Genomic DNA, 19,461 nt, shown 5'->3' on the forward strand with positions numbered 1-19,461 from the left:
CAAGTTACTGCAAACAGGCGAATTTACAACTTCTCATCTCACCAGCAAAATTTAAGGAAAGATGATAGGGTTAGGGTTAGGTTTGGGTGCTTAAGGTTTAATTTGGTTTTGGCGTTAAGGAAAGGTCTAGCAGGGACTGAAGCCTCGGGGCATTGAATGACACTAAGCGGACTAGACGGGTAGCACCAGAAGCTGTGAATAAAATACATTTCCACTCACTTCCAAAGTGAGTGGAAATCTTTGAAAGTCCTACCTTGTCTGCTCCATGACACCAGTGGTTTTGGCTGGCCTTGTGCCACACACTCCATCACAGCAGGATGGCCGAGCACCACCGTGGCATTCTGCGGTGGCGCAACAATCACAACTGGGCCTGGGCTGTCAATGGAGCCTGTAACAACACAATAGTTTATCTAGTTTATATACTTTGGATGAACATCATTATACCACTTTTTAGACTCCTGTTCTTCCAACCCAGAAATGAAATTAGACCAGAGGATACTTAGCAACCCTGAACAGGAGCCCCTAGTTTAGATCATTAGATTATTTTTCTTCTTCTGCTCTTTCCTTTGATTTGTTATTTCATTTGTATTTCCTTTTAATTCCTGCAAAGCACTTTGTATAGCCTTGTTGCTGAAAATGTGCTCTATAAATAAAATTACCTTTACCTTTAATATCGGAGTACACTTCAATATAAGTATTGCAAAGACAAGATCCTATGCTTTAAATTTGGTGTAAAATGTTTGTAATGTTTCAGTCTAGAACTGCTAACATAATCTAATTTAATATTTCTTTCCACTGGACATGTGAGTGATAACAAAAGACTTCTTCATTCAAAATTACGTACTTGCAACGTAGCTCAACAGATTCAATGAGCCACTACCCGAAAGGCTGAAACAGGAGGTGGTGTGTTAGTGACGATGACACCTGATAGTGCAGAGTATTTGGCCAGAAGGTCGAGCCGAAGAGAAGATTGCACAGAAGAATAAGGCTTTTCAAGGGCCTCTAAGGGTAAACCATTATATCAGGTCATAGAACGGTTTCAGTTACCGTTAGCGACAAAGAATGCTATTCAACAAAAAATGTCTTCATGGGTTTAATAAGCGCTCGTTTCTTGATCACAGCAAAGTCGCTGAGGTCCAGCAAGTGTTAATGAAAGGAATAATCTCAGCAAAAACGGTCTTGCATACTGTAAACACATTACGCATTAATCATTAACATTATGTGCAGCAAACCTTGGTGATACAAAAGGCTTTAAGTGGGTCATGCTGCCTTTGCAACAACTTTCTAGCAGAGGGTGCCTACAAAGTGATGGATCTGATAGGTGTGGGTGTAGTGCACTGCCAAAAATAGAAGCCGTAGCAGAAAACAGACTGGAGAAAAACAATGAAAACCTCTGGCAGTGCCTGTTGATGTCTTAAGTTTTCCTCAGCTTCTGAGGCATTTCCGTCTATTACTTCAACACAAAACTGCTGAAGCGTTCCTGTGGGCGTTGAGCTATTCCATTCATGGCGCTGAAACGGAGAGGCGATAGCATTAAATCTGACAGAGGCCTAATGTAAACAGACAGCGTTGCCAAGTGCCTCCATAACGTTTTGAAAGCAACGAGCCATTTTCCAGGAAAACCTGAAAACATGACCTCTCTGCAGTTGCAGATGAAGAGGTGCATTGATTTATGCAAGTCAAAGCACTAAATGCTGAACAAATCTCTGAAAGGCACAGAGTGTACGCGTGTTTTCAACACTCTATTCCAAATCATGCTATTGATTTTGCCTCTGTTTAAGGTAAAGGAAATCAGCACTATTGTCCCTGTGACAGAAAAAGCAACAGAAACATGCCTCTATGTCTACCGGACTGTGGCACTTAATTTAAGGAAGTGTCTTAGTAGCTTTAAAATGTACCTCTCAACATATCTCAAGTATCTACAGTTTGCATATTTTGTCAGCCTTTGCAAAAATGATGCAGTCAACAACAGCAAGCCGTATTTATGTGCCGCTTTATCCCACCTACAGCAGAACTAACTTGGAGAGCAAAATCAGCTGTGCTGCCATGGTTCTGTTTTTTTTTTTTTTTTTTGTCACCTGAGAGTTCAACACATTCTCACTTTGTAACTTGATTTTAGAGTTACACTCAGTCAAGTCAATCAAAAATATCCCTGAGTTCCTCAGGGATGTGTGCTCAGTTCTTTGTTCTTTACTCTGCTGACAAATGACTGAACTCCCCTAATTTGCCACAAATCAACTCTTCAGTAATGGAAACGATACAACTGTGGTTTGACTCATCAGCAACACTATGTGGACGAGTGACTGCTCTTTACTGGCAAATGTCCTTTTTATGTACTTATATTTTAAAAGTCTTTGCTGGGAGAACAGATGTCAAATTCCTTGTTTTGTGTGCACAACCTTGCAGCTGATTCTGACATATTTGGAGTTATTTTTTTCTGTCTGTAGTGATTTTTCCCCTAGAAATCTCATGGGGAACTCCACCCTTACTGAGGTGAGAATGGCACGTATTGCTTTAGTTATTGTACTGGGGTGTTTTCAACCTTGTGGATGCATTATTGTAATATTTCTTTAGGCTGGCCACACCTGGAAGGTTCACTCCGATCTAATGTTTTCTTTATTTGTTGCTCTCACTGTTCTTTGAAGGAATCGCAAAGTTGTAGAAATGTCTTCGCAATCCTTTGTGAACTAATAGACGTGATTTATATTGTTTCTTGACGTCTTTGAGATTTTGACGTCTTCCTCTTTGCCCCTCAGGCTGAATCTATTTAAAGGGAATGGTTGATTGTCTGAGTCAGGCAGTGGTCAGGCTTCGGTGTGACTAGTGTAAGTCATTCAATAAATGTTGTTAGTCACGAAGGCAATTACATTTCACTCAGGGCCAGGTTGGTTTGGATAACTTCCGTTCCATTTAATAAATACGATCATCATCCATGGTGTTTTTTGTATGTTTAATATTTACTTTGGTACATTTTGAAACACTTGAGTGAGGCCAAAAAAAAAAAGTTAAAATTTGTTTTAAACATCAACCTTTATTGTGAAAGCCAATAGTTCACTCAAATGAATAACAATAGGAGACTGAGATCTTCAATACGAAGAAAAAGCCAACAACCTGACAGAAGATGAATGTTGCCAATGAACTCTGGCAGAATAAAGACTTCTGCATATTTCAAGCAAAGTAGTGTTGAAGGACAAGCACTTAAGATGTAAATGACTCTTGTATGTAACAGGATTCATTTACATTGAAGGTAAAGCTTTACAAATGAAATGTTTTTGATAAGAGACCATGCATCAATAAGTCATTTGTCAAATAACTTGATTTTAAACCCTAAAAATTATATTATATATAAATGTAGCTAATAATCTTCTGCTTAAAATCGAACAGAAGTAGCCACGGCTTCAAATGCAAGGAAGTTGATCAAGTGTAAAAGGAATCAATAGCATTTTAAGTGGAATATGTTAAAACTTTGACTTTCTCTGTTCATATGTACATCAGCCTTCATGCCTATTTTCAATAGTGAGAGCAATCAATGCCCTTTGACTTCTCCGCCTGCTCCAGTTTTGGACATAGCTGAAGAAACCCAGCAAGTAACACTACCCTCAGGAAACTCCTGACGCTCAAGTTCTTGGAATACTTTAGCTGATGGTCAACAACTCTCTATGGTATCGTCTGACCCACGTAGGTATAGAAATAGATTCTTCCATGTCCAGAAGGTTCGTATTTGAGGCAGCTGAAACAAGAACAATTTGTTAGACTTTGGATGAGCTAAATTAAGAAGTTCCTCAATCAAAATTGGGTGTCTGTTATTAGCCCTTAAGTTGTCTCAATTAATCATTATTACATTGACGTGAAATGATACATTTCAGTTTAGTTAGGGTGCGTTCACACTGCAGCCTGAAGTGACCCTATTCCGATTTTTTTGGCAATTCCGATTTTTTTGCCAGGGCCGTTCACACTGCCAGTAAATGTGACCTGTATGCGTTCTGTACGGGCAAACGACCTGAAAGAGTCCCGCATGCACACTAGAGTGCGCAATAGCGTCAGCGTTCTCAGTGTTCTGCCAACTGCCATAAAAAGAAGAAGTGCTCAGTGTTTGCGGAAGTAAACATGGAGGCTAACGGTGGAGCTTAGCTTACATATTTGAAGTTGTTGTCCCGCCGGAGCAGCATATTAACAACATAATCCTCATATAATCTGTTGTGTTTGTTGTTTTTCTTCCCGCTTGGATGTATCAGGACGCAAAATAGTGAGATTTGTTGAGAAACTGTGAAGTTCAGTTCAGATGAATGCGACCTGGACGTTAGGTCGCATTTGAATCGGATACGAATCGGATATGGGTCACATTCGAAAAAGAATCCGACCTGTGCTGTTCACACTGCCATGAAAAGATCGGATACAGGTCGCATTACGTCAAAAAAATCAGAATTGGGTCACTTCAGGGTGCAGTGTGAACGCACCCTTAGACTCACCAAATGTAGTCGTATGCAAGGTTTTTAAAACACATTCTTCAACAGGAGACATTTGCACCATTTCCTTGTTATTTGATAGTGTCGTCATTAAGCGACTTTACAACTAAATTGCAAATATAATTAGGGTCACTTTCAATTGGAAGGTCCCTGCCCAAGTTTAAAATTCCAGAATGATGTTTTTAGATATCATTTCAATATTTCTACATTATGATCGGTGAAACAACTTTGGTAATTGTCACCAGCTGAAAACAGGACATGCTTAGTCTGAATTCATGTAAAATTGTGTGTGCCTATTTTGATCAAACATATGCAAATACATCCGGTTTGACCTCCATGAGGTATCCAATTACATTAAACTGATTTTCTTGAACTAATCTTTTTTAAACTAACAGGTATTTCAAAAATCATATCCCCTGGTAACAGATACTACAACACACAGCTACCCTATTAGATAAGGATATCACGCTCCCTGAATAATAAAGCCAATACGTAGTTAATAATTGTATTGTCAGCATGCAACCTTTCGTGTAGTGCCACATTAATGTGATTTGCTTAGATGAATGACCTCCCTGGTGCCACAGTGTGAAACCAGAGGGCAGCTCTCTGAGGATCCGCTGAAGGTGAACAACAATCCTGAGTCACCTTGAGACGCAGAGCGCCGAGGATATGAAATGTCACTGAAACCGACACAGAGTTGATGTTCAGCCTGTTCAAGGAATAATATGGAGACTCAAACATTGCATTTTTAGTAGCTCAGCAGTTTTATTGATCAGTTATATTGACAATAATTGATATATCTGTCAGAAGTAACTCTCACATGAGGTTATATATGATATCCAATAGGCAGATAGTTTCCAACAAGTGCTGACTGATAATTTTGTATTCTTAGTATGGTTTTCTCCCCCCTCTTTCCTTGATTCTGTCGCCTCCCTTGCTGTGCTTTTGATTGTGTCTGAGACTTACTTGATTCTGGTCATCTTATTTAGCTGCAGCCTAAAATGAGCAGCACGACTCTCCAGCGGTGCCTGATTGTCCCACTTGGTCAAGCTGCCCTAGCTCTCCTAAATGCAATATTTCAACAAGGCATATTTTTTACAAGCTACATTTCTTACAGCATCTCTTTTTGCTCTATTCACCTTCCTGGATTTTACCCAAGGACTCTTAAAAGGAAAAAAATAAAGCTCCACTTGAACCAGGTTTCCTATTGAAACACGACAAAGCAGAGCAGCAGACCTCACCTGTCGTGACAGTGAGTCTAGCTTCGCTGCTGACGTTCTTCTTGGCAGAATTGGATGCAACACAGCGGTAGAGGCCCTCATCCTCTTTAGTCACCTTCAGAATCTGCAGCACCCCATTAGGAAGAGAAATGAACCTGTTGCTCCAAAGGGAAAGCAAAAAAAAAAAAAGAGAGAGAGAATACAATAAATGACTTAGTACACTGAACCATGAAGCAGCAGGCTGATGAACTCTACTGTTTTGTAGTTTTCCAAATTGGTTTTTCATGTAATGGAGATTTGACCTGACAGGACTTCAGTTACTAGCTGTACACTAAAACAGACATTTACCTAACTGTGTGTGCTGGTCTCTCTTTTCTGGTGAAACAACCCTAACACACTGACACATGGACATGAAGCTGTGCTGTGATATTAGGCAACAAGATGTTAGCACGTTTCTCCAATGAGCCCCATTGGATTGATACCAGGGGGGAACAAAGGATGATTAAAGACCTCCAACAAGTTGTGCTTCTAATTAAACCATTTTTCCCCCTTTTTGGCAGGGTACCTTATCTTGTTGAACAAAGCTGTCTGTGAATGTCGTTTGAATGGTAGGATGCACATGATGTGGGATGCAATGGATTGAAGCAGTCATGGAGTCCCAGCGTCACTCTACCTCTGCGGGCTTGACCTTCCTCCCATACAGCATTCAGGCGCCACATGGTTCCCAAGTTAAGCAATGCACATGGTCTGGGTTATATAAAAGCAAAGCAATTTGAGCTACAGTTGGCTGTTGGATCAGACCACACGAGCCAACCTTGCTGCTTGGATGCAACATTGAGCCTTGGCCCACCATGAACCACTGTTCCTTCCTTGAACCAGTTCTGGTTTGGATTCTGCCCAAAGCTGAACAGGAAAAAGTCCACAAGAGCTGCAGTTTAAGAGATGATCTGACCAAGTCAAAGCCTTTCGCTCACCCATTTCTTCTGCCTCTACATCATCAGGTTCCTGGGGAAAACTTTCACTTAAATAAATCCCACCTGCTGGCAGGCGACAGCGAACATAACCAAACCACGGCTACCTTAGCGGATGCAAAGAGGACATGAGAAAAGTTTAAAATGGAGGCTGATTAAGGAGAGGCCGTGAATAGGACAAGCAAATAACAAGAAAAGATGAACATGATGAGCAAAGGAGAGGGTGAAGGTTAACAGCAATTGAGGACAAGGAGATAATACCTAAGAGATGGCAGAGGGTCGGAGTAAGAAAAAAAATCACCTAAAAGCAAGAGGTAACAAAAGGAAGGCGAAAAAAACCTCTGTTTCATCAGCTATCCTTTGACTGATTTTTGTGAGAGGCCCATTAGTACGGCCTGGGGAGGGAGAACCACATGGCACCAATAAGACCTCTTAAGCAGCAAGCTGTCTGGAGGTCATGCTGCAATATAGCTGACATTAACAGTTCGATCTGCGTAATAAGACCGAAAAGAAATTCACTGACCCCATGGCCACAGCAAAATGTCTATTTCGCTAAGCCATAAATGAGAATATTTTTGAGAGCACTGGCAAGGGAGATCTTTTGAGGAGTCGCATATTTGAATTTTTTTATGTATCTTTTTTTGTTTTCCTTTGAGCACACAGAAGACTATTACAGACATGTTATGTTTCCACAAAAGTAATCTTCAGAGTCCCTCTTAAACATGTCGCTTTTAAAACAAGCCCTGCTCTCAGATGTCCCCATTTATGCCGGTCAGGTTTTTGACCAAGAGAAAGAAAATAAATCCTCGACTCAGCTTTTAAAGGATTGTATTCAACGTCCTGGCTACATCACCCTAACACTGAGCTGTAGTGATGGAAAGAAACATGACCGTTCAATAGGAGCGGACAGTTACCAAGCGTCAAAGATGAGTGTTTTTCTCACTGTCAGCAAAGACGTGCACAAACATAAATGTTACAGGGTTACATTGTCTTGTTTTCACTGAGGTCGACCCCTCAGCAAATGTAGATCCACATTAGTTGCAGCGAACATTATCATACTTTTTAAAATATGCTTGCTGATATTGGTCATGAGCAAAAGGAAACATATAAAACACATATTAAAGAGTATACTCTGCATTTCAGTCAATTTCATGGAACCTTTAGTTGCAAGTCGTTTGTTGTTCGTTTCTTGTAGTTTTGCACATCAAAAAAAATGTCAATTCTTCTTTGCAGAAAAGCTCTGCCTCTGTCCTGAGAGCAGTTCTAATGTTTTGCAATGAATTCTCAAGTGGATCCAGGTCTGGACTTTGACTGGGCCAGAAAATGATAAGAAGCTAAACAATTTTGTTGCATCTCTGGCTGTATGTTTACTGACACTCAGCTAGATGATGGATCTCTACTCCTGTCTTCGGCCTACCTGAGTAAAATGGTCCACCATAATTTTTCAGATATTTTTCCCCTAACAATTTATAAAAACCTGGACTCTCGTCCTTCACACTCCAAAATTATGTGCTACTCTGTGCTGGTCTATCGGGTAAAATCCAAATAAGATGTGTGACTGCAATGACACAAAATATTTTTTGCAAGGCACTGTGCAGATCTCCTTTTACCAACAGCATCTACATAAGAATATGAAATGCACTTCGGTCTAACACACAGCTTACCTCGTATCGTCGGTGATAGTCACTTGGTCTTTTTGCCATGTTATGATAGGTGTGGGTACTCCCTCAATCTGGCACTCAAACCGAGCAGAACCCCCGGTGGTCACTGTTTGTGGTGACGGCTCCTCAGAGAAGCTGGACAGACCTACGGAGGGAAAAGCACCAATAATGTATAACCCGTTGAATGAGGTTAAAACACCGATATAGGATCGATAATTGGTCGATTCATTGCCGTGTCATTATTTGGTTTAAAACGGCAACATGGTTTCAAAACATTTGGTGTCTCTTCAAACCAGTTTGGAATTTCTATGACACAAGTTATAACTCACTTGTCTTTGCAGAGACCTTTAAAGGTACAGTTTTAATTTAAACTAAAAGAATATGTGTGCCTGAGGAGTGATGTGAAGCACCAGATGGCAGCAGTGAGTAAAGTCAGTGAACCTTTGACCTCTTCCCCCCCACATGCTGGTGGGGGTGAGAAGAATGAACAAAACAGCTCCAAGTGTCCCCCACCACTTCAGCTTTAGTCCTGACTGCGATGAAAAGTACGGGGGTGGATCAAAAGAGAGAAAACACATAAAGAAGACCGAGGTGGGAGACCAAAGGAGTTTGAAAAAAAAAATTAGTACAAGCCAGCAGAAAACTGAAAACCCTAAATAAGACTGGTGCAGATAATGAAGCTTCTAGTTAAACTCACCCTACAAGGGACTGTGAGAACAAACAGGGAGGCGTCCGGATGAGATTCTCAAACATTCTGTCAATTTCGGTGACAGATTCTCTGTGTGAACAGATCTGCATAACTAATTCAGAACACATTTGTCCGACTTGGTGTCAAAAGTGTTCAGCGAAACCACGCATGCAGTTTTTTGAGAAAACTTTCGAGCTATTCGCCTGCTGGCAGATGTTTTACTGTTTCACAGAGGACATCTTTCAAACACTTAGGACAATACTCAGATGTAGCTATTTAGTATTGTATTGACCTCTAACATTGATTTAGTGACCTCTAATATTTTACACTGTACTTTAAACATTTAAGATATAAATTGTAGACATACAATACATTACAGGCGCTGCTGTTATGGTAACAACTTGTGAAGAGGACAGTGATATTCCTGATAAGTGTTGCTATAACAATCAGTTGGAAAAAAAAAAAAAAAGCACATCAATGTGTTTTTTTTGCTTAAATTTTTTATATTATTTATCAGGTAACTTTCCCAGGATGGGCCGACTGAGTAAAATTACACCAACAGCACAGCAAGGACTCATCCAACAGGTCACAAACAGACCCCACCATAGCATCCAAAGAACGGCAGGCCTCATTCGCCTCAGTTAGGGTCAGAGGTCACGCCTCCACCATAAGGAAATGACCTGCATGGCAGGGTTCCAAGGCATAAATCACTGCTGAGCAAAAACAACATAAAGGCTTGTCTCAGTTTTTCCAGAGCACGTCTTGAAGATCCCCAAGACTTTGGAGGAAACAATCTGTGGGACAAAAGCTGAACTGTTTGGAAGGTGTGTGTCCCACACACACCTTCCAAACGCTTAAAAGTAGCGCCCCATTTCACACAGGGAACATCATACCAACAGTAAAACATGGTGGTGGCAGTGTGATGGTCTGGGACTGTTTTGCTGCTGCAGGACCTGAACGCCCAGCCAAAACACACCAGCTGGATGGCTGAGGCAAAACAAGATGAAGACTTTGGAGTGGCTTGGTCAAAGTCCTGACTTGAATCCTATTGAGATGCTGTGGCATGACCTTAAAAAGTCCAACACTCCTCTACAGCTGGAAACAACCCACTGCAAGTCATCACAAACGCTTGATTGTTATTATAAGAACTGCATTTTGTGTTGACTTGTGTTGTATCTGACCAATAAGTAAATAGTTTTTAAGGTCTGAAACAATGACGTGTGGCAAAATATGCAAAATAATAATAATAAATAAATCCCTGAAAATTGTGAAAGTGGGAAACATTTCTTCACTCCATTGCATCCAAACAATGAATAGATGTTCTAGACAACATGACTAATGGAAACAGTTTCCATTTGTTTTTGCAGCAGTATGAATCATTGTTGCATTTTCTGTTTAAGAACACGTTTTGTCCTAAAACCAATGCAGTGAATCTGTGGTGTTGTCACTCAAGGTTTATCAACATGAGAATCTCGTCGCTGATCATAACAACTGCTGGCGTTAGCGACTCGCCGTCCGTCTGTCCGTTACGGCACTGAGAGACCAAAGTTTCCCGGTGTGTACACAAAGACTGAAGGACGTGTGGTAATAGTAGCAGAAGGGATCCGATTCATTTCAGAAAGATCCTGAGCTGCCAGCTTCAGAGGAGGCATTGATGATTAACCCCTGGCACTTCCTGACACATTGCTCTGCACCGTAGCCTAAAATCCCAGAGTTCCGCACCACATGCGGAACCGGCGCCTGACGCGATGCCAGACTGTCCGAGCGTGGGCGAGCTCGTGAGTCGCGGGGGTTTTGGGCAAAGCTGCTCTTTACCTCACAGTGTTCGGTCCGCGTCGGTGCCTGCAGACACACTCCTTGTGTTTGCATTGGTGGATTAACTTTGTGTATCTCCTCTCTAACGGTGTGTGCACACGAGGGTGAATGACAGCAGATAAGCAAGGGTGCACAGCAGCAAATGTCAATGAGAAGAGAGAGAGAGGAGAGGGGGTTGTTCAAAGAGGGCCCTTTGCCCGTATCACGATGGGACAGTGGTGACTGGCTGGCCTTCCACCTCTGATTCTTTCAAAGTAGAACTGTGTACATCTTTTTTTGTTTTTTTTTAGGCTCTCAGAATTCAAGATGAAATTCCACAGCAGATCCATCCAACACCCCAGTGATCACCCAAGGTGGTTAAAATCTGACAGTGGTGACAGCAGAGGTAAGTTTTCATTGACATTCTCACAACAAAGGCGACATTCCAAAACACAGCTATAAAATAGGATGGATTTTCAGGTGTACTGTAGCTGCAAAGCTCATAAAAATAAAAACGGACCAAATTGAGTTTATCCCTTTTTCTTTTTCTTGTCTCTCTTGACTTCCCCCCCCTGCTCTCTCCCTCTGTCTTTGTCTGTCCCCCTCTCTGTGCCCCACTCTTCGGCCCCTCGGCTATCAGATTGCAGCGTTTTTCCCCTCCCCTTGTGCAAGCAGATAATTCCACCCGTGACCTCTTTGCTACCCGGCTCTAGGGCTGAGATTGTGAAAGCTCATCAAGCATACCTCCAGCCTGGATGGGCTATTTGTAAAAGCTACCATGGAGCATGTGCGGCTCGGTCAGTTCGGACACGCGAGAAGGAAAGCCCTACAACGCTGCCAAAAGGAAGATTTTTAAAAAAATGTCTCCTTTATGGTACCACGCAGGTGTAAGTTTTGGGAAAAAGATTTTAAAAAATTTTAAAAAGCCTTATTGGTTTGTAGAAGGACATCATTAAATACATTGGGATTTTACAAAACTGTCTCATAATTACTGTAGGAAACTTAATTACTTCATGTTTAACAAACACACTGTACCTGGCCTCGTTTGTGTTTATTTCCCTTCTGCAAACAGGCTGTCTGCTGTCTTTGTCTACACACTGAAGGAGAAAAGAAAAAATCCATCGCTTTCAGAAACTGTATTTAAAAAATAATAAATAATTAAAAAAAAAAGGAGAGAAAGTCCTTGTCCGTCTCTATGCTTTTCAGGGACAAGCACATGATTCATACTTACACGGTGACTGCGAAACCAGAGCAGGTGGCTCTCCTAATGTGTTTTCACAGATGTGATCTCTGCTACATTCTCTCATCACTCTGATTCCTGCGAAGACACCGGGGGGGACGGGGGGACGAGGAGGTCTGCTCGAGATCCGACGACCAGGCAGACTGGCTTTGGCCTGCCTCACATCCAACGCCTTGTTTCGCACTTCTGGTTCGATTCAAAAAGTTCTTGCAGAGAACCCTTCACACACAGACTGAAAGATGCACCGACGCTGTGCTCACACTCCGGAAATTACGCGTGTTGTCATGACATGCGTAATGTATTGTACTGTGGTTTTATACGATATGCGCTACCAAACATTTTGAGTGTATTTGCAAAGTGAAAGTAAAATGTGACGCTTTTATTTAGAGGAAAATGTGATATTATTTGTATGGATTTGTATTTTGTCCCTTTAAACCTGATTCCCCTACAAACAGATCCACTTGAACTAGTCGCCTCATGTCATTGGTAAATAGTGTTGGAGTGTAAAAAACTTGAGATTTGGGTGGAAATTCATCTTCCAGTAGGATTATCCTAAACGTACAGTCAGGAAGTTACAATGGATTATTTCAGATCTGAGCAATTTCACAAGTTACACTGGACCAGTCAAAGTCTACACCTAAATCCAATCGAGAATATTTGGCAAAACTTGAATATTACTCTTTACACACACTCTTCATCCTTCCCCCTCCCTCCCCCCCAACTAAGCAGAAGCTGTATTTGCTGTGAAAGAAGTTTCTACAAAAATGTTACCTCAAACAGGATGAGTACATGTGAATGCCCACACTTTTCAGTTTTTTATTTTTTTGCAGTAATATTTCTTTAACATATAAATCTCTGCTGCCTTTATGGAGAGGTAGAGGAGTTTTAAGCTTAAATAATTGCAATAAAATACATTGAAGATTGAAACTGTAGTGTAACTACAAGGGGTGTGGATCCTTTTGCAAAGTCCTTTCATTATGTTAGAGGCTGAACTCTCCAAATTCTCCTTTGCTTTTTTTCCACCCTCTGTAGCATTTAATCTAACATCTCCCCCACCCCCTCCCTATTAGTACTTTAGTCCTTATTGTTCCCCAAAGAAAAGAGCTTCATAAATAAGCATGCAGCAGCTGACAAAAGACAGCAGATCCACATTGGATGGTGTCTCGTCTTACACAAAGCTAATGACTGAATAAAGAGCAGAACTCTGGAGTTTGAGGGAAAGTCAGTCCTTCGGTCAGACGAAAATTCCTATCTATCCCCTGCTGCTTCATATCACGATCTTCCAGCTAATTGAAAAATGGCACGGCTTTGTGCGAACCTGTGGGGTCGAGAAACACGGTCGTCCTTCAAAGAGCAGAAGAAGAAAGCACAAAGAAAACGACTTTTTCTCCACACGCTAGGGGAGAACAAGTGTCTGGCTGCAGAGGACAAGTTATTATTGATGCACAGATAAAAAGGCCGGTCATCAAGAAGCCAGAATGCCTTCATGCCAGGCGATAAACAGATCAAATACCTAAATGTCAGATTTTTTTTTTTTTAAACTGAAACACTGAATCAAAATCTTTACCACTGAGCAAGACTGACATAAACTAAGTTGCATAGAGGAGGCGCACCATGTCTAGCTGCTAATGAATATGCGCTACTTATGCCACATAAATCTTTACAAAATGACTGGTAAAGCTGGAACCAAAGGTTGTGTGAATTTTCCACTTAAACGTACGGGATTCTCCCACTTTGACTGTTTCCTACAAGTTGACAGCAACAACATTGTTTCCAATCTGACTCATTGTGGGCAAGAACTTCCATAATGCCCTCCTCTAAACAGCTGCAATGCAACTGTTAATCATACCAAAATGCCAGATGCTTGTACTTCTAACTTACAGTCTAAGATCACAATTAGAGCTGCCTAATGACGTACTATATGTAATGTGCCAGATCTGAGGCTCACATAACACTAAAAGTCCTTGTTTAGTCACCGCTGCAAACAAACACGATGAACCAGTTGTCAAAATCTGTCAAGCAAGTTTTGTTGTATTTAGTTTCTTTATCATTCTTTCCTGAAAATGACTCTCAAATTGAACAGCCTCTCTCAACCTCAGTTTTTACTGATGAGGAGTGCGTGAAGAATTAATTATGACCAACATGTGACAGGAAGAAGCTGAAGTCGAACCTATAATCTTCCGATCACAAGACAACTGCTCTGCCCACAGAGCCACAGTCGCCCCCATGCTGGGATTTATTGGATTTAGAAGTTAGAAGCCAAAATGGATCAACATGAATTTTGGTGTATTGTTGGCATCCTTTGACTCCTAATAAGGCTCTGGTTTCGAAATAAAAGAATTTAAAAAAAGCCATTCATACAAAGTTTGGGTTAAGATTTTGTAGAATAATTATCAGCATGAAAGTCACTGTAAGTTGGGACTTTCAATGTTTTGTGCCACTTTTAATTTTTCTTGGTGAAATGATGCATAGTAGTGTGTCGTTCAAAAGGGACCAACCCACATTGAAACTGTTTACGAATGGATAAAGTGGCCTAAAATCAACCAAACACAACTCAGAATTTCTTGCACTACATTTTAAGATAGAGTCCATTTCAGAAAACTGGTCAATTTGAATGATCTCTGCTACTTCTTATGAGAAAAAGAGTCAAATATCCAGCTAGAAATCAATCAGAAGCTTGTTGATAGCTGGCTTCATCACGGAAAACTTGCATAAGAGAAAATCCACAATGAATTCAAATGTGTGCATCCTGTTCCACCCAGATAAAAAAAAAAAACACAGCTGAAAAGGATCACTGGAGTCTGAATAGAGCCAACAAACACATGCAGACAGACATCATGTAAGGCTCATCTGCAGACAGGACTGAGCCTCAGCCTTACAGGAGCTCAATTACAATCTTCAAACGACAGCAGAGTGTTCTGTGAATTGCGTGACACCCACTTGCAAGCAGCACGTTGACAGTCCGGCTGGTCAGGGCTCCGATGGCGCTGGCACTCACGCAGCTGTAACTGCCCTCTACATTCTGGGGAGGCTGGCTGTCTGCAGAGGTGGGCGACAACAGGAGGGATCCGTTGGTCAAATACCGCAGGCGATCTCCCGGCGCCTGCGGCAGGATCTGGCCATCCTTGAACCAGGTGACATTGAAAAGAGTGTCGCTGGACCCCAGGTTGCAGTCCAGCAAAAGTGGCAAACCTAGCTCCAGAATCACATGGCTGGGCCCAGCACCACAGCTCAGTTCCACCGCCGAAACAGGCTTTTCTGTGTAGGAAGAGAGGAAAAAACAGATCAGTTCACTAGGATGTACCATGACGGGTCTGGGACAGTTTATCTTTACTCCATACAACAGTTTTACGACTTTCTACAAGGAACTCAGAATATATGAAAAACAAAGCATTTTTCCTCACTTGTCTAACTTCTTTTACTATGTGATAAATTTGGGAAAAACATCATACTCGCTACTTTGAAACATTTTACTCGTCTCTGCAAAGTTGGGAGCACAGATGGATTTAACAGAACATTTATAAAACGGGCCGTTCTGAAATAGAGTGGAGACCGTTTCTTGGAGGAGGATCTTTAAAAATGAGATTGGCACAGTAAGAGTTTATTGGCACCGCTGGTAAAGATCTGTAAAAAAAAAAAAAAAAAAAAGTGTATAAATCAGTCTGTCCCTGCAGTGGGATAAAATGAAAGACCAATTTTTAAAATGGGTATATTACTGAGAAGGGTGGGGGGAAAAAAATCACATATTAAGAAATAATTATTTCTGACAAAATCACAGCTTCCACAATTACAGACTTTTTCTACAACAATCCTTTTTCCAATATGACGATAGTTTGTCACGATTGAGCAAATATAGAACAGGGATTTATGAACCTGTTCTACGACTCTCTCTATTTGGTTTTTTCTCCATTTCATCATAGATTTACTGTTTTAGTCCTGGATACATGATAGAAGGCTGTTGTTTTGTCTTTTTTGATTTGGCCATATGTGTAGAATCATAAAAGATCCACTTACATAATGCTACACTCTTCTATAAGGTTCTCGCGGTCTTTTGAAGAGGAATGGGTTCACTGCATCAGCAACACAAACCCTCACGCACACCTAACCCTGCTTTTCTACATATTTGTTCTCAGTTTCCTGTAAACCCAGCCTGAAAACTTCAATCTGTTCCTTCTGACCAAAGTTTAAAGCTCCGGTGGAGTTAGGCAAACTCCAAATGTTTACGCTTCAGATGGGGAGACAGAAACGACTTCTTTTTGGCATGCTTCTTAGGCAGCTGGCTGGCATGTAAACAGTGGCTAATGGTTGTTATGGAGACTTGGTGACCTCAAGACACCTCTCGCTTTGCAGCGGTTCCCACACAGAACGCTTTGGAAGTGGATTTCAACTCCCGTATCGTCCCAATCAGCGACTCCTTCAGTGACTCCTTCCAAATATCCTCAATTTAAATGTTGCTTTTTGATTATTTAAAGAATAATTAAATTAAAAACACATTCATCTTCCCATCAGTTTTGACTAAGTTAAAACAAAACACTGATGTAGAAACATTGGTGTTTTACAGATTTGTACATTTTAATCCCCAGTGACTCCTCCACAAAAGCATCAGTGGTTGTGGCCATCAAGTTACATTGTGGTCACTTCCTGTTTTGAGGCAGGCTATACTCTAGACCAGTGGTTCCCAAACTTTTTCTTCTGCGCCCCCCCAGTGGTTTCCAAACATTTTCTGCGCCCCTCCCCCCTATGGATTACAAATGGCTGGCCTACAAGGTACTTGTTAAGCATAAGGTTCTGTATTGATATTAGCTAGTCATCTTTTAGCTAACATTACCTGCATCCAACAGCTTTACTCAACTCAGTCGGTTAGTTTGGAGGGAAAAACTGTGAAAAGTTCTTTGCGTTTTGCTGGTTTGCTGCCGTGATTCTAACACAAACCTACGTAGCTCCGCCCAGCAGCAGCAGGTCTCCTTCACAGCTGTAAACCCAGCGCGAGCGTCGTAGCGCTCATGTTGCTTTTAAAGGCGGCTCGGAAAAACAGGTTACAACATGTTAACAACGGATTAAACAGTTTTAACTGCTGATAAAAGTGACAGAGGACACAAATATGGGAAGTGTGGAAGCCTCTACTGTATCAAACTGACATAGGAATAACAGAGAGTTGGCCATTCTAAGGTAAAAACCCAGCGCATACAGTGTTCATGTTTTGTTTTGTTTTTTTCATCCAGACGGCTTCCCGCGCCCCCCCTGCAATGACACGGCGCCCCCCCTAGGGGGCGCGCCCCACAGTTTGGGAACCTCTGCTCTAGACAGTAACAACAATCTTCTGGTGACTTTATCATGTAGCCACTTTTCCTTAAAGTCTTTCTTTATTGTGCATCTTGAATCTACCACAGTACTTTTTGTTTTTCTAGAGTTCAATATGCGTTAGCTGAAGCCATTTGACTGCTTTTCTTTGAATCAGAAACAATTGACTGGATTATTTTTTGGTATAGTTGGCATTGGCTTGGTTTCAACGTAATCCCAAATTTTCCACTTCTCAAGTAGAGTGTGAACACAGCCTATACTGTCATTTCCAAATCCCTGGAAATCTCTGTATTATTTTCCATTTCTATCAAGTTCAAGAACCTTTTCTGCAAATCATTTGATAATTAGTTTAGTCTCTTCAGAAAGGGCAGAAAAGTGAAAGCACATCTCATTATGTGATAATACAGTACATTAAAATGCTAATCATCTCAATACAGCCAGCATAAATTGTTGTCAAATGCTGACTGATGTTTAGCGTTTGCTGCTACATTGCTTATGTATTTTTAGCAACTGTACTGCATGGCTTTCAATAGACTGATCACTGTTCTGAGGACAATTGATAACTTGAAAGTCAGCATCCTTTGCCATGCATTATGTATAACATGCACTTTGTAATATGTATGAGACCAGAGGAGGTAGTTCTCATATTAACCAAACAGTAAAGTGAACAAAGTACGTTTATCATTTCTTATTAAAGGATACGACAGCAAAAAAAAAGAAAAAAAAAAGATGAAAATCTTGAAAAATGTGTGCAGGCTTTTTGTGAAGTTGGCCTTACGGTGATTTGTATAAATCAGATAAACTGAATACAACAAGAACATTTAATCTCAGGAGTCTTTTCCCTTTGACTCTGTAGTGCAAAAGGAAAGTTCAGCTTTTCTCAAAGAGCTCTTCTAACACAAAACCACTATTTTTCCTCAGTCCTCAATCTTTTGCGACTGTTGGAAGGTCATCGTTCTCTTTCACTGCTTTTTCCCGTCACAGCCAAGACCTTTTTTTTTCTCCCCTAATAAATTTTAATTTAAATGTTTTACTTTGCCTTTACACTGACATTCATTGGCATTATACAGTGACTTGCCTCGCTTTGCTCTGAAATCACTTTTAACAAATTGCCCCCAACTGCTTGACAAAAAGAAATATTATTTTGTGAAGCAGCAAGATTCCCTGACGAATCTTAAGGCTTGTTTTTTTTTTTTTTTACAGTGTGTGGAGTAGTCTGATGGTTAGTAGCCATTACTGCTGAAGACATTTATTGCATCAGTAAAAGCTCTGGGTTGTCAACACTCATTCCTTCCTAAGGGAAGGCTAGCAGAAATGTGTACCTGGGATGCAAAGGAAGGATAAAACAAAGCAAGTGCTCAAGCCTTGGCAAATTAGAACAAGAATCTCGTTGCATCATTTTTCAAGGAAAAACATAATGCTGCTTTATTACAGCTCATCTTTGTTTCTAATTTGGCAGTCACACTGTGCAACCACTCAAGCTCAGGACTAGAGATTTCTGTCACAATTAAAGATTTTGAAGAATGAAAGATTGCTTGACCGCTTTGCCTTTCTCAATCAGAAAATCATCCTGAAGAATGTTCCTTCTATCACTTACAATTTCGTGTTTTATGAAACAACTTGTTTGGATGCACCTTAGCATTGTAACAGGAGTTGAAGTGAAGGTATTATTCTTCCAAGGACACAAGCCAATTGTGCAAAAAAATCTAAAACTGTTGCACTGGTGTGTTTGGAACAACTGGCAGGCTCACCAACATAACCCCACATAGGCACACAAATGTCCAAATAAACAACATAAACTTCACAACTGTAGATTATTAATGTCTGCCGTATCTTTTTGTTGTGAACGGTTTTGGTTTGAATTGTTTTACACCGCTGAAGTAAGTTAAAACAGACAGCTAATGTGTAGCTAGCTGTACGCTACCACCACTCCAAGAAAACAGTTTTATTTTCAACAAGCTCACAATGATATGACATCTTTCTACAACAGGTGAGGGAGGATCAGGTTTTGCTTTTGTCAAATAATTATTGCTTAAGCCTCCCATCTTGCCGTACTTGCACACCTACTGAAAACTGCATGTTACTCAGATTTAAATGTTTGGAAATCATGTGGTATAACA

General features: G+C 40.9%; 1 protein-coding gene across 1 annotated transcript in view; it reads right to left on the reverse strand.

Moving 5' to 3' along the window:
* igdcc4 (immunoglobulin superfamily, DCC subclass, member 4) overlaps window positions 1-19,461 on the reverse strand; it is a 58,400-nt gene that overhangs the window by 18,079 nt on the left and 20,860 nt on the right. Inside the window, 4 exon segments of the mRNA XM_088004149.1 lie at window positions 254-388; window positions 5,708-5,841; window positions 8,322-8,463; window positions 14,981-15,298. Of these exon segments, the coding sequence (XP_087860275.1) occupies window positions 254-388; window positions 5,708-5,841; window positions 8,322-8,463; window positions 14,981-15,298 (729 nt within the window).

The sequence above is a fragment of the Poecilia mexicana genome, unplaced genomic scaffold, assembly GCF_051168715.1.
Source record: "Poecilia mexicana isolate PSO_F unplaced genomic scaffold, ASM5116871v1 scaffold_3, whole genome shotgun sequence".
NCBI classification, from domain to species: Eukaryota; Metazoa; Chordata; class Actinopteri; order Cyprinodontiformes; family Poeciliidae; genus Poecilia; species Poecilia mexicana.